We start from the raw sequence: 15,158 nt of genomic DNA on the forward strand, positions 1-15,158 counted from the left end.
GGTCACTTGTGAGAGAACATCGTGTATTAAAGTAAAAAGCATAGCGTACTATTAGGCTCGTTGAGCACCGTTTGGTATGAAAAGAGTACACAGTAAATGTGGAATAAAAGTAGCATTCGATTAATCGAAGGTCATTTCAGTGGTGCTGTGGCAGACGTGGACCTTTTACTTTTTGGGTATTTCCTTTTCTTTATTTTTGCACATGGGAATGTATAATGACTATACCTAGGAACAAACGTGTATATTTAGCGACCTTTGCAGGTGCAATTTGGACGCGTCCGTTTTTATTTGCATGCTTCCATTCATGTTTACGTTGCCGATTCCTTCCTATAAAATAGAAAAGTGTAGTAGGTGTATATGCCTTTCTATTAGATTTAAAAAAAAAGCACAAGAACAAATAAAGAAAAAAAAGGCAGACACGAGGCACCGGTGGGATTCGAACCCACGATCTCCTGTTTACTAGACAGGCGCTTTAACCAACTAAGCCACGGCGCCGCGCTGCCGGGAGGGGAATTTTGCACTATATAACGTCATTGTTCTCTGAGTGCTGCCCAGCTTTTATTTTTTGCTTTGCGTTTTTTGTCTATTGAGGGTTAACTAAGTAGAAATAAACGGTAAGAGGCGCGGCATTTAAGCTGCTTGCGCTTTTCTAGAACGTTAAACTGCATGGCATTCGTGAAATTAAGCGCTATACTCCTTCGGATCAGTCCAATACCTCTCTCGGGAGGCCGGCTATCTGCTGATTATCTTGCAAAAGGCTCGTCCCATGTGTATCCTCCTCTCCGCTGGCTCTCGCAGAGTTTTCGCTGGCCGCAGATCTTGTGTCACCGGCTCGGCGGGATCACTTTTCCTCCTGGAAGACGAGCGAGCACGATGGCATCGACTGGGGAGCTCGGTACGCACATTCTCATTCTGTCATTACGCAGGTGGGCGTGGTAATTAGCTTATCGCGCGGAGATCACATGTCGTAGCAAATGCACCTATACCTGCTAATTGTGGCAACGGGTATTAGTTCTTGACGGAGGAATTTACTGCAGCACCGTCGCAATATACGCTTTAAAAAAAAAAGCAAAAAAAAAGCTGAATTCTATTTTGCACTTCAAAAGCGTCACGTGTCCAACTTCGGTGCATGTCTGCGACGTACTGAATATGAAAGCGCACATGCGTACGTGTGTTGCTTAAATTTTCCCGCGGCGTTGCTGCAGTTTGTTTGAGCGGATCCTTTAGCGTGGGCGTGAAGCGCGAGTTTTTTTTTTTCAATTATTGTTTTCTTGTATGCAAACGCGAAAGTGAAAACAAGTGGTGCCGGAGCGCGAGCTATCTTGCGCTCGTTGAGCGAATGCACTGTTTACGTGTGGCACGGACGTGTGGTTTTTATTTGTTCCCGCGGTCGGAGGCGAGTGAGTTAACGTGTGTGCACTAAATCGTTCTTGCATTTGGACTAAGAACGCTGCAGTAATTTGCAATTGGGCAAAAAGCGTTACGCTCGGTTAACGGCTGCGGCAAAATGAGATAGCGCCAATCGTAGCAAATTATCGCCCCGCGCTCGCGCGGGAAGCCGCGAGAATGACCTTGAGTACGTTCTCGACCGCCCGGTGACCGCTTCGTTCTTGTGCTTCCTCTGGGCGAGAATTCCAGCTTCAATCGCCGAGCGAATTAATTTTCTCATCGTGCGTAGTAGAAAGAGGGGGTGGCGCAGTTCGAGTTCTTCTTCCTGGTCTCACTCGCAAAAAGAGAAGGGGAGATAAATGAACTACGTTTTTAAGCATGTATGCCCTGAAGTATTTTCTCCAGGTGCATTATATCATATTGCAAAACGATGTAATTGCTGCAGACATTAATTTTTTAGTCAAGATGTTTGGCTTAATTCTTTTTTTTAATAAGAACTACCTCGTTCTAAATGTTCTTTCAATTACATATCACCAAGTGCATACATAAACCCAGCTGGGAATGGTAAAACTAATTACCTTTACATAATCACATATACTGTGTGTTTTCATGGCCATTTAAGTCACCACGTGTACTGTGTGCTTTCATGGCCATTAGTTTCTGCTGTACATCTCACTTCCTGAAACTTCACTCACAATGCCATAAATAATACCAATCATCTAACATTCACATGCCAGCTTCTTTTGCTTTGCCTCATCATTTAACTCCACAGCATCTCGGCTTGATGATTTTGTCATTATGTTGCAATGAATAATAACGCTAGCCGTGTTTACCCTTCATTGATCGCTGACTCCGGCTTCGTCCCAACATAGTTCTAATGTCTTCTTATGTGGCTGAACCATCCCAGTCTTGCCTCTTGAAGAATGCGCCTACATCTTTGCCGTGACTTTGATATTGTACAGTACATAATAAAGTCAATTTAGAATGTAACGGTAAAAGTATGGGAATATTAAATGACAGTACAGTTGTGAAGTTAAGCAAAATGACCACTTTGTATACGTATTCAACTTGTAGTCTTCAAGTCTTCGGCTTATTATTCTTATACTACGATATATACTCAATCTTTATGTGTGTAGTTGCATTTTTTTGCCGAGTCCCTTCCCCATGCTCTTTCACAGCTTTTTGGTGGTTTTGAGACCATCCTCAATATTTTTTGTCTAGTATCTTAGGCAAGCTTATAGGTTCGGCCTTGATAGTAGGAAATACTGAAGAACATACGTGCACAATAAACCTAGGCCTTGGAGATACAAGTGGACACACACATTGCTTCTGTGTATGTGTCTGTTTTCTTTTTCCTTGTCTGTGTCACTTATTGCGCTTGAATGTTACATCTCTCCTTATGCCAGTTTCCTGTTGAAAGTTGACTGTCATTAAATTTTTTGTTTTGGTATAACTTAATTTTCTGTCTCTTCATTACTGGACCGACTTGGATGTCTTCCCCCTGAATTCCTGCTGGGATACCTGCAACTTTGACTTTTCCCTGCACATAGCCGTGTAGAATCTCACACAGCAATTTCAGCACGCTCACGTCAGCCACTTGCATCTTCTAAACCTTGGATGTCCTTATTTAAAACAGACTTGTACATGTTACAGAAAAAAGTAAGCGATTACATTACAATTACTTCTTCAAAAAATGTACTTGATTATCATCACCAATTACTAAAATCACTTTCCTTTGCATGGTTATTAACATTGCACCGATGCACAATAAACTTAGCAAGCTGGCTTGGCTTTAGTGCTCTCCCCGTAGCATTTCACACATCGTTTATCTTCACTATGGATTGCTTGTAAAAATTTTCTTTGTATCTTTCCTAATTTTCTTGTCAATACACTTGCTGCAACACTGAAAGCTCACTCGATGTGCGCACTGGAGAGAAGGGCTGTATTTTGACCTGTAAACACCTTGGCCACAAGATTATCAACGTTTACTCAATGCCGCGGCAGTTCATGTCTAGGTTCTTTATGAAGCGTAGCACTTCATTGTCGCTGGGGTGAGGGGAAGGCACTCCCAATAAGGCCAGTGAAAAAAGAAATGATAGAAACAATCCATAGGTAATAACCTGGCATCAATGTCCGAAGAGGCCACCATCGCCATAGAGTCGGAGGCGCCATTTCAATTTGTTGCCTAATATCTGGTGGACCTCCACCCGATTCCCTTCACTCGTTAGCCATACAGACTAATTGTAATGGACACCAGCAAACCTTCGCATTCCTTAAGAAGGTGGGCAAATCTGTTCTGCCAATTTAATGTAAAGCTGCATATTATTCAGCCCTAATATTACTGTTCATGTGTTACACTCACAAAAGCAAGTAAAAAACATGCATTTAACGGCCGAAATCTTTTGTCAATATCAGAGAGGTCGTAGAATGCATTAAGCGAAGAAGAATTACAAAGCAGCATCTCTTAGCACTTATGAAGACTGCTTAATGTTGCTTTCAAGAGAGAGAGGGAAACTTAATGTAAGAGAAAAGCTCGGAGGTCGCACTTCAAAGAGAGGTGCACATATCTGCAAGCCTGCCTTATTCGGGTGATCGAGACCTAGCTGCAGTATGCTGATTGTGGGAAGGATGTACCCCATGTACAAGTATATATCCATTCTTTTGGACAATGTAGTTCCCACCAAATTTATGTACAGAAGGCTGCAGCGCCTGTTATAGTCTATTTCATCAAAATTGTACCTGGTTGCATGTAATTCATTACTGAAAAAAAGTAACTGAATTACAGAGAGGGCTTCCGAGTGAACAGAGTAACTGATATATTACAAGATTATCAAAAACTTAACTCATTACAAGTAATCAATTACATGTGACTCGTTACCCTACAAGTCTGATTTAAAGCACTTAGATTCTATACAGCAATACTGATTTTGTCCAGATCTCCCCTTCAGTTTACTTCTGGTTGCGCTGAATCACTGAAACATCCAACCAATTATTTCAGTCTTGCACAGGTCCTGCTGCTAATTTCTCTTTCATTTTGAATGCAGAAGGCTTTATTGCACTTAAATAATTTTTTTTGCTTTGTTGCAGAACAATTTTCTGACAAATTCTTTTTATTTGGAAAATTACTTTCTAGAAGGTCAATGTACCTGCTGTTTTACTTATCTCCACTATCTCTGTTTCTACCTGGGCTGTTTTCACACGTCACTCAACATCTTGCTTCATGACATCTCTTAAAGTGCTTTTGAAGCATTCCCCTTGCCAGCACTCAAGAGTACAATGAAATTCAAGATACTATTGTCTCTGTAGCTCTTTTTAAAGTGGTTGACTGCATTGGTTGTTTGCGCTCTCAATGTTTCCATCTGTCTATCCATCCATAGGCTACTCCTCAAACTATAGCACTTTGCATAATCTCCACAGCTGCTTAGGGTACTTGCATGGAGGTTGTCTAAATGTTTATTCAACTCCTAACACTCGCAAAGTACTAGCAGCAGTGATGAAGAATCCTAGTGCATTTATTTTATTTAAATATGGCAATTACATCAAATCTATGTCCTGTGTCCAACATGCAAACAGTTGTTTTCTTTTTGAATGTTATACCAAAGTGCACCAGCGGGCAACTTCCAGGTAATGGGACACACACTTAATTTCTGCAGAAACAAACGGGCATGTGGGTCATGGAAACAATGTGATTATGGTTTAGCCAACTAAATAGACACACTAACTATGCCATGCACATGCAATGTTGAAAGCCAGCACAGAAAAAAAAAAATTATAAAATGCCACCAAAGAAAAACCTTAGTGTCACTCGCTTACAGTGGGAGCTGATTTCCTGCCTGGCTTTCGACGGGAGCCATAAAGTTACTGTTTCAGTAATGGCACAGTCATGACAAGCTATTAAAACAAGTAATTGAAAAACCCTATTAAGTATGGCAGCAGTTGCTATTGTTAACAATGGCTTATATTTTTGTCCAACTTCCTATAATCTAGTTGTAATATCTGCACTGCCCAAGGGCACCAAAAGTGACCATGCCTTGATTAGCCCATTTTTTCCCAGCTTATTACAACAACAGATAAATGGCGTGGATGTGTAGTGTGGAAAGGAGAAAGCAAATCACTTGGCTTTGTTTCTTGAATTTTCGAGTGACATGTGTGACGTTGCTATCAGTCTTGGCACACTGGAAATATTGCTCTATTTCTAGAGGCAACACTTTCATGCAGTAGCACTTCAGTTTGTTGTCAATCTCCTGTTCTCTAAATTCAGTAGCACAGCCAAATAACCAGCTTAACATACCCTCTCCATCCCCTCCCCATAACCTTTGTATCTGCAAAACACTCCCCACATTGGTGCTTTTGAGTTTAAAAAGAGTGTGAGAGGGTGTGAGGAGTTCTCTTTCAGTATCTTTGAGATGTGACAAGCAAGCCGATCTTCCGTTTTCAGTTGTGGATAGTTCAGCATGCAAAACAATCACTAAATATATTGTACTGATTATTTTACTGATGTAACAATTCATCGTTTTTTTTACATAGAGGTGAACAGTTGTTTTCATTTTTATTGATGTGTAATAGTGTTCAGGCCTTGTGGAGCTAATATATTAAACAGAGATCAGCCCTCAGGCCTAGGGGCCTTGTACAACCCCCACCTGTTATGAAAGTGGTGGAGGTATGCACCTCTACTGCTTCCTCTGAATCTAGAACCCCAGTTGATTTGAATTGTGCTTGGGCACACATAAGAGCCAGGCCCTTTGAAGAGCTTCTTATTTTTCTTTTTTTTGACTGAGTAAATATTTCAATTCAAGCCTGAGTTGTGATGTTTTCATATGCACATAAACAGTGGAACACAAAACTGCAGTTTCATTCATATCGGCTTGGCTGGTGTTAATCTGTAACAAAGTGCACAGTAGTGTGTTAAGTGTCACGGTAATTAAACGCATCTGACTCTTGGGCATGGCATTAATCACCACTTCTCTATCTTGTGACATCGTGCAGCCATTCTAAGCGTGTCAAACAAGGCGGGTCTTCTGGACCTGGCCCTCAAGCTGCAGCAAGCGGGTTTGCGCTTGGTGGCATCAGGGGGCACAGCGAAGGCCATTCGTGACATTGGCCTGCCGGTCAGGTAAGCAGCGTCTGTCCTGTTGCTTCTGTCATTCTAGTCAGCGTCTTTGTTTGAGCTGTGTTACTTAAGAAGCAATAGCCCCTTCATTTGTAGTTCACTAGCAGAGACGCAACTTGTTTTGCTTTAATGAAAATAGCCATTAGATGGGGTGTTTCAGCGACATCTCTTTCTGAGTAGTAAAGCTGGAACTAGTAGTATTTGGAAAATGTTGCTTTTTATTTTTTTATTTTGGGGGCTAGGATTTATACCAGTGGCAGATTTGTACGTAGTACTTTGCTTATAAAGACCATGCTATTATAAATTATGTTTGCTCAGATAAGTTGGCCTGCCGTGGTGGTTCAATGATCGGTACAAATTCATCCCTAGCCCTCCACTGTGGCATCTATCGTAGCCTACGTGTCTTTCACTTTGGGATGTTAACTCGTCAGGTAATCAATCAATCAATTGATCTCACAGAAGTTAAAGGTTTAGCTCTTTGCACTTGGCCCTCTACCATGCCTTCACTCGCCGATGCAACTATAGAGAAAGCTATCAGTGTAAAAGAAATATTGTTTATGATATTCTGTCTACACTGCTTCCTGACTGCCACACCATTAGTTTTTGAATGGCGAGGTAACCACACCTATTTTCATTTTTTTTTTTCATGTTTACAGGGATGTATCTGAAGTGACAGGGGCCCCTGAAATGCTGGGGGGTCGAGTCAAGACACTGCACCCAGCTGTTCATGGAGGTGAGTGCAGTCTAATATTACAGGTTGCAGCTTTCATGCACAACAGTTAGTGCACTCCACATTTTGCGCCATCTTTTCTTGGGCTACATCTGTCTGGCTTTAGTGACACACATGTCCCAATCTAAATTCCCCAGTTTCTTTTGGTTGACTGTCGTCTGTCTTAAGCAGCAGTTCAAGCTGAGCCACTGGCAATTAATCCACATGTTTTCCAGCCGTTCCAGCATGTTCTGGTAATCAGTGGCAACGAGATAGGGTGTGCAGTTCTTTGTTTCATTTTGTGCCTTTGATTTTTCTTGTCTTCTGATTAGGTATCTTGGCACGAAAGATCGACAGCGACCTAGCTGACATGAAGAAGCAGAGTTTTGAATATGTTAGGTAAGGTGCACGGGTGGCATTTTCACTTTTGCATGGAATTTTCTGACCAAATGTTTTTGCGTAGAACGAGTGCAACTAGTATAGCATTTCCTTGACTGCATCTGTTATTGCTTATCCTAGCTCAAGTGTTACTTTTTAAAGCGAAGATTTCTTAGCATCGCTCCTGCATTTTGGCGTAAGTTTCTCTAGCCTCATGCAAACTTGCCGTGGACCTCCTGATTTTAGAACCTTTGACAGACGGCAAATGATCTTGAAACCAACAATGAAAAGGCCTGTGCCCTTTACCATTGGTGTGACTGAAGTCGATCCGCGCAGTGCCAGCGATGGCTTAATTCAGACAAAGTGATCGTCAATTCTTGTGATACGCAGTCTGCGATTTTCTGTCACTCAGATCAATCTTCACGAGCTGATGATAACCCACAATACCTATCTCACCATGAAGCTAAGAAAACCCTTTTGAATTTTGGAGGAAAACTGGAAACTGGAAAAACAACATTTCTATGATATAAAAGATTGCGACAGAACATGTACACACTGTTAACCAGAAAATCTCAAAGATATTCAGCATAGTGCAACTTCACTACTTCTTCAGGTTTAGAGAGAAGAAAAGTACCTTATTTTATTTGGCAGGCATCCTATTGATAAGAAAGTACTTTCCAGACCTTCTTATACGAACCGAGTTATCAGTGCAGGTATATTAATTTGCTGTTCCCTTTAATAAAATATACCATACTGTACATCTTGATTCCTTGGTACCTAAGTTACTAATAGCTTGTAACATCCTTATGCAATTTTAAGCATGTGCATGACTCCCAAGCATGCGCAGCATAGTGTTTTTTTTTTTTTGTAGGCATTAAGCTTTGTGGTAAACTTCTTGATGTTTGATGTTTGACTCGATATTTGGCTTCATTCTTGATTCGATTTGATAGTTGATTCGAAATGTACTATACGGTATTTGCACACCCCTAATTAATTCACTTAATGCACATTAGGTAAGTATCATAATCAAGGTCTCTACAGCTTTAGTATATCCACTTTTTTTCTTTTGAGAACTGTTGTTTTGAAGGAACTGAGTGGCTTTGTTGTTGATCAAATGACAGAACGGTGTACAGATTTAGCTGATTTTATATAACCTACCTTTAAACATTTTTTTACAACCTGCTTTAAGCTCGAGAAGGTACATATCACTTGCAATGATGCTTTGGCACTGTCATTAAAAAATCTATTGCTGTTCTCAATTATTCACCTCGGATGCATGCAGCGTGGTCGTGTGCAACCTGTACCCGTTTGTGGAGGCCATCTCGAAGCCAAACACCACTGTGGCTGAAGCTGTGGAGCAAGTGGATATTGGTGCGTACACAAAGGGAAGCGGGCTCATGCAAGCTGCTCTTCACGAACATCCCGCATAGTACCATATTTACTCGGATCTAAGCTGACACATGAAAATTGAAAAGCCGAAAGAAAAAAAAAAAAGATGTCCTCTAATGCAAGCTGACCAAAAGACCTAACCTTTTGAAGTCTCAAACAATGTTTATGTTGTACACGCGACACATGTCGAATCTGCTACTGCTTACTGCATGCAACCGCTCATTCATCACGGTCATCCACATCGAGATCACTGAGTTCATTGTAGCTCTACTCCTCTGATAATGCTTTGTCTTCTGTACCTTCCAGCACATTAGAAATACAACGGTTCCTAACCATGTGCATGATGACAGCAGCCAGGATCTCCTCTCATGTAGTCGCAATCCAGCTTGCCACCTCCCCGACGCGCACTAGATGCAACCAAACAGCCACATGGGCCAAATCCTCGACTCTAAGCCAACACATTATCTTTTTATACCGCCTACTTAAAAGAAGTATTGGCCTAGAATCGAATAAGTACAGTATACCTGCACCTTGAATTACAAAAGTGGGAAAGCAAGGCAAAAATAAATGCGGGCCTATAACTTGCATGTATGTCTGCAATACTGTTGCTACTCTTTTTTGAAGGCAACCTAACAGAATTGTTTGCAGAAAGCAGGGTTGCAGAAACAGTCTTGTTTTTGCAAGTTCAATCACGGCTGCTTTCACTGCTTTCACTGCTAGTTTCTGCGAAGCACACTGCGTGTATAACTGACACTTTCATTGTAGTCAAAATTTCTTGATATTTTTCTTTTTCTGTCTGTGTGTGTTAAGCAGCAGGAGCAAAAGTGTGCGATAAATAAGCATTAGTCAGCCAAGTTTTATGTATGTGTGAACTATGAGCTTCTTCATAGGTAATTGCTGCATCAGAATGAGAAATTACATGAGCATGCGATTAAACCTTGCAGAAGAACAAGAGGAAGGCAGAACCCGCCGTGGTTGCTCAGTGGCTATGGTGTTGGACTGCTGAGCACGAGGTCGCGGGATCGAATCCCGGCCACGGCGGCTGCATTTCAATGGGGGCGAAATGCGGAAACACCCGTGTACTTAGATTTAGGTGCACGTTAAAGAACTCCAGGTGGTCAAAATTTCCGGAGTCCTCCACTACGGCGTGCCTCATAATAAGAAAGTGGTTTTGGCACATAAAACCCCATAATTAAGAGGAAGGCAGAGGGGGGAGAGGAGGCAAGCATGGTTCAATGTCAATGCATGTGTTGATGCATCTCTTGCTTTTTTGAAATGTTTGCAAGATCCTCCAAGCTTGCTTTTGTAAAAAACATAGGCACTTGGAAAAATGGGGACAGATGCTTGTCCTTGCTGTATGCCTAATTCTTTGACAGCACACACAGCGTAGGCAGTATTACATTTATCTTGATGAATAAGGAATAAAATTGATCGACAAGAAAAAGAGGAATGTGTTCGGTTGGTTGCTGTTCCTAGGAGGTTTGTCTGTGGCATGCTGCAGTTTTACTTTTCACGCTGGGGTACAGGTTGTGGGGACACTGAAGAGCACTTCAGAGCCCACAAGACTTAAGGAATTACTACAGATGACTGGTGACCTGAGGGCAGCTTTTATTGTCTAGCACAGAGCTGAAAGGCCTGTTTTCAAAGCTTTCAGCCAAAAACGGCGAAGCTCTTAAAGGGGCTCTGAAACACTTATTGAGTATTTTAATAAAGTGTTGCCGATATGTTAACAAGGCTCCTGTGAACATGTGAGCCGAATATTATTGTACTGCATGCAGCATAGAATTCACAATATTTTGTCAAAAGCAGTGAAAAATCACTTGCTCTCACTTCCACAACGTTGTCGTGCAGCCTCATTGCCAACAGATGCACCCACAACAGCTGTACCCACAACAGCTGTTGGCTGATTTGATGATCGCAAGAACATTCTCAGTAATAGTTATTGCTAATTTGAGTTAAATAAATGAAAATATATACGTCTGCTATCTCAGAAAGACAGAAAGACCATTTCATCATTGCAGTGCAGTCTAAACACGACATTTGTGCGGTGCTGTGTCTGCTATGCATTGCCTCCAAGAGTAGCGTAGATACTGCAGCTGCCACAGGGTGCCGCCACAAGCCATCTCTCATTCTACCTTTGGGTGGAGCTAACGGGGCCTCAGTTCATTGCGCCCCCTTGCCGTCTCCTGTGTAGCTCCCAGCACGCTAGTGGAAATGAAAGGAGACAAAGTTGCTGATCGATCCGGCAATTACATATAACTTCACTAGTTCTTGAAGGATTTGAAAAATAATTGCGGCAGGAGATTCGTGAGGTGATGGAACTTAATAGTGTTTTCATTCTATAATTAATTAGGACAGTGTTTCGGGGCCCCTCTAACTCGGTATTCGTTTTCCTGGGTTGATGTAAATGAAATGATCGACTTGTCATTAAGAAAAAAACAAGAAAGCAACATGTAAAATTAGGCAGGCATATGATACTAGGAAGTAAAAGTGTCACAATGGCTTCAGAAAAGGTGTGCTTCAAGTGAGCCGTGATATCTACGGTTTGCTAATGCTAAAGCTTCACTCAAATATGATAAAATCTAGAAAGAAAACACACATAATTCTGCACCAATTCTTTTCCTAGGTGGCGTCACTCTTCTGAGGGCCGCTGCGAAAAACCACGAGCGTGTTACAATCATCTGCGACCCTGCTGACTATGATGTGTAAGTTTAACATTGTGCTGCGCACAGTTATTCTTACTGACTGCATATCATTCCTCTCTTTGCCAAATGATGAGCATACCACAAATTGAAGTTAATATTTCCTTCATTTCACAGAGCTTTAAAAATAGGGGTAAGTAATCAGCTATGTTGCCTGTTTGCGCTAGGACTAGACTTTGTACGTTATAGGAGCCAAAAAAAGAAAAAGGAATCTTCTCTGCAAAGCATCTTACAATCTAGAAAACTTAAGGTGTGGGGCAGGAGCAATACTTAATAACATTTGTGCTTTGTCCTGTAGCACTCACACTCCTTTACTGACTATAATTTATGTATCAAGCACAGTCTTATGCTAAGTGGGCACATATTAATATCTTCTCACAAATCATGATATTGTTCTTGTCCCAATAAAAGTGACTGATAAAAACAATATTTCCACAGCACGATATGCAGAGAGGGTGCCAAGTCATGGTTTCCTTAGTTCACTGACAAAAACTGCACGAGCACATTTTTAGGAATACAGAATTTCACTTGGGCTTTCCTTTAGTGGGCTCCTTTTTCGTCATACCTTAAAACTTTGTTCACCATGATGCATGTTCATGCATAATCAAACAGCAGATCAGACGGCGACTCGCCGTAGTGGCAGTATTCTGCTGCTGAGCACAAGGTCGTGGGCTACCACAGCTGCGTATAATTGTTGGGGGCAATATGCAAAAAATGCTTGTGCACTTAAATTTAGGTGTACATTACAGACCCCCAGCCTGTCAAAATTAACCTGGAGCCCCCTACTACAGTGTGCCTCAGAACTGTCTGTACAGCTTTGGACTGTTAAACCCCACAATAAAATTTTTTTTTAATGTGAAACATTATTCAGCAACTTAAGCCTATTTTGCGAATGTATCATTTTTGTCAATGGTCGATCCTGGAGATAATGCAGTCTAAAATTATGTGTAAGTGGGGCCACTGGGTTTGTGCTCCTGGTAGCCATGATGTTCTGAATAATGTGTGTGTGTGTGTGTGTGTGTGTGTGTGTGTGTGTGTGTGTGTGTGTGTGTGTGTGTGTGTGTGCGTGTGCGTGTGCGTGTGTGTGTGTGTGTGTGTGTGTGTGTGCGTGCGTGCGTGCGTGCGCGCGCGCGCGCGCGTGTGTGTGTGTGTGGGTGCAGGTGTGTTGTAAACATGCCATGAACACCTGTGTCAACAGGTGAGGTAAAACACCCATAAGAATTTCTCACCTACGAGCCAGAGCATTTCGATGCTTGCGCATTTGGATTTGACCTTGACACGCAGAATAGATCACCCTGAATAATTTCCTGTGAGATTATTTGGCAAAGGTAGCCAATAATTTCAACCCGCTGAGATGGATTTAATGCTTTGCATTATGTAGATATCAGCCACAGTAAGGTCTGCGAAGTTCTTTGTGTTAGGTACAGGGAAATTCAACACACTAGCATGCTGAGTATAGCCTTTTTTGTTTCCTAGGGTTGCCCAGGAGTTGCTGTCATCGCCGACCCGTCAAACAAGTCTGGAAACAAGGAAACGACTGGCTGTGAAGGTTCGCACATTGTTCTTTTGTGATGTTTGAGCCATTTGACTGAAGAAAGTTTGAGGTGACAGCAATCCAGCCTTTTCATTCATTTTAAGATCTGCGCTAGCAGAAGTAATATACCTGGTAGAAAATAGTAGTTAATAGAAGTCTTAAACATCAGCAGGCATATTAATCTGTCTTCTTGTCAAAGTTTGTCTCTTGTAGAGACTATATGTAACAACGGTACATGAATTTTTCAGCACTATATTCTGAATCCAATCAATACCATCATGCTTTGTTTTACTTGGCTTAGCCAAGTCATTATATGACACGAGATGTCAGTCAAAGATGAAAGGAGCCATAGAAACATAATCAACAGAGCATCTCAATTCTGTCTTCTCATAAAATAAGGACCATATAAAAGGACGATACAACTCCTTGTGCAACTTTTCAGAACTTTTTGCGGAACATTGAAACACTATTATGCTTTGCACTATTTTGGAATTAATCAGAATACTTAGCAGGAAACAGCAGCACAGCATTACATCTTTAGGACAAGCATAAATTATTTTAGTTTTCTGCTAGAACTGATAAACTTTTCTGTTGGGCACATACGTTGCAACTAATACTATAGGATATGCATATAGTGAAAGTACTTTTGTGTTGGATGTGGCTTCATTATAATGAGCTTTTGTTGTATCAGCAAAAGAACTGTGCTGTGTAGAGAAATAAACTTGGCTTCATCACAATACTGAGGTCCACCTCTAAGCAGCAACTGTAGTAACTGTAGGTACCTTGTGTCACTTTCTGTTTAATCAAAAAAAGGAATAAAAAAGCAGGTAGTCGGTAGGTGACGTCGTGTCATCTTTCAAAGCCAGATTGTTGCCTTGGTATGTAGGTCTCCATAATTTATCTCGGTGCTTCCTGTGATGTGTGCAGGCGTTCCTCCACACGGCCCAGTATGACGCGGCAATCTCGGACTACTTCAGGAAGCAGTACCTGACCGGCGTGGCCTGCCTGCCCCTCCGCTACGGCACCAATCCACACCAGGTTCCCGCCCAGCTTTGCACTAACCTGCCGAAGCTGCCACTCACTGGTATGCATGCGAAGAAACGGAGCTACCAAGAACGATCGGCTTATTTAGTAACAACTGCACAAAGCCAACAAGCATTAAAGCTAAAGGAAGCACAGTGCAAATTTAACTCTTATCAGGCACTTTGCAGTAAATGGGTAGGTAGATTTCTGTCGTACTAACACATGCTGCTGGGCTAGTTGTTTCGTGATTCAGGTTAAGACTGGCATAAGATAAGACTTCAATGAGAAGAAAAAGACAGGTGCAAAAGCTTGGTTTCTGTCTTGCCTTATTTAGGAACTGTTTAGTAAAAAGTAAATGTGTCCAGTGGTGTTATTTGAACCAGGGAAACTTGGTGCAATAGCCGGGTGCTCTGCCCATTACACCTCAGATGAAAGCGTGGAGTGAGTGAACATTGCCACTTACCCACCCCCATGCAACCTGGTGTGAGATAGTTAACATGCATGTGACATTGCCTAGCAACAATTTGCTTATGAAAGTGAGCGGCTCCGTGCACAGACGAGTTTCTCCCATGAGGTGAGAACTTAGTGCTGCTGAGGAGACGCAGAAGTGGTGCACCGAGCAAGTAAGGTGTATGCATGGGTGTGGTTTGAGAGCACATCGTGGCACAGAAACAAAATGGCAAGTGCTTTACACAACCCGGTTCCAGTACGAGCTAGACTTGGGCTATTAAAGAAATAAAGTTACTGTTGAATTATGCTGAGGAACAAATTTGTGATGGTCCCCACATTCTTAATGAAAGAAAAGGGGCATAAAAGTGGAAGACAACCGGCTGTCACTGGTAGCTTAAACCACAACCTCTGTGTGGTGTGTGTGTGTGTGTGCGGCATTCCCTGAATAGAACTCCGGCAATGGCTGTGTCTCCG

General features: G+C 41.9%; 1 protein-coding gene and 1 non-coding gene across 2 annotated transcripts in view; one reads left to right on the forward strand and one right to left on the reverse strand.

Annotated features, from left to right (window-relative positions):
- The window catches only part of LOC135895895 (bifunctional purine biosynthesis protein ATIC), a 181,005-nt gene that overhangs the window by 147,858 nt on the left and 17,989 nt on the right, over positions 1-15,158 (forward strand). The window contains exons 2-9 of the mRNA XM_065424126.2: positions 799-895; positions 6,376-6,502; positions 7,156-7,232; positions 7,541-7,607; positions 8,869-8,957; positions 11,602-11,680; positions 13,154-13,226; positions 14,139-14,295. Of these exons, the coding sequence (XP_065280198.2) occupies positions 799-895; positions 6,376-6,502; positions 7,156-7,232; positions 7,541-7,607; positions 8,869-8,957; positions 11,602-11,680; positions 13,154-13,226; positions 14,139-14,295 (766 nt within the window). The remainder of the gene's footprint in view (positions 1-798; positions 896-6,375; positions 6,503-7,155; positions 7,233-7,540; positions 7,608-8,868; positions 8,958-11,601; positions 11,681-13,153; positions 13,227-14,138; positions 14,296-15,158) is intronic.
- On the reverse strand, positions 422-495 carry TRNAT-AGU (transfer RNA threonine (anticodon AGU)). Its single transcript has one exon. It is a non-coding gene; the product is annotated as a tRNA-Thr (tRNA).

The sequence above is a fragment of the Dermacentor albipictus genome, chromosome 4, assembly GCF_038994185.2.
Source record: "Dermacentor albipictus isolate Rhodes 1998 colony chromosome 4, USDA_Dalb.pri_finalv2, whole genome shotgun sequence".
Classification (NCBI taxonomy): domain Eukaryota; kingdom Metazoa; phylum Arthropoda; class Arachnida; order Ixodida; family Ixodidae; genus Dermacentor; species Dermacentor albipictus.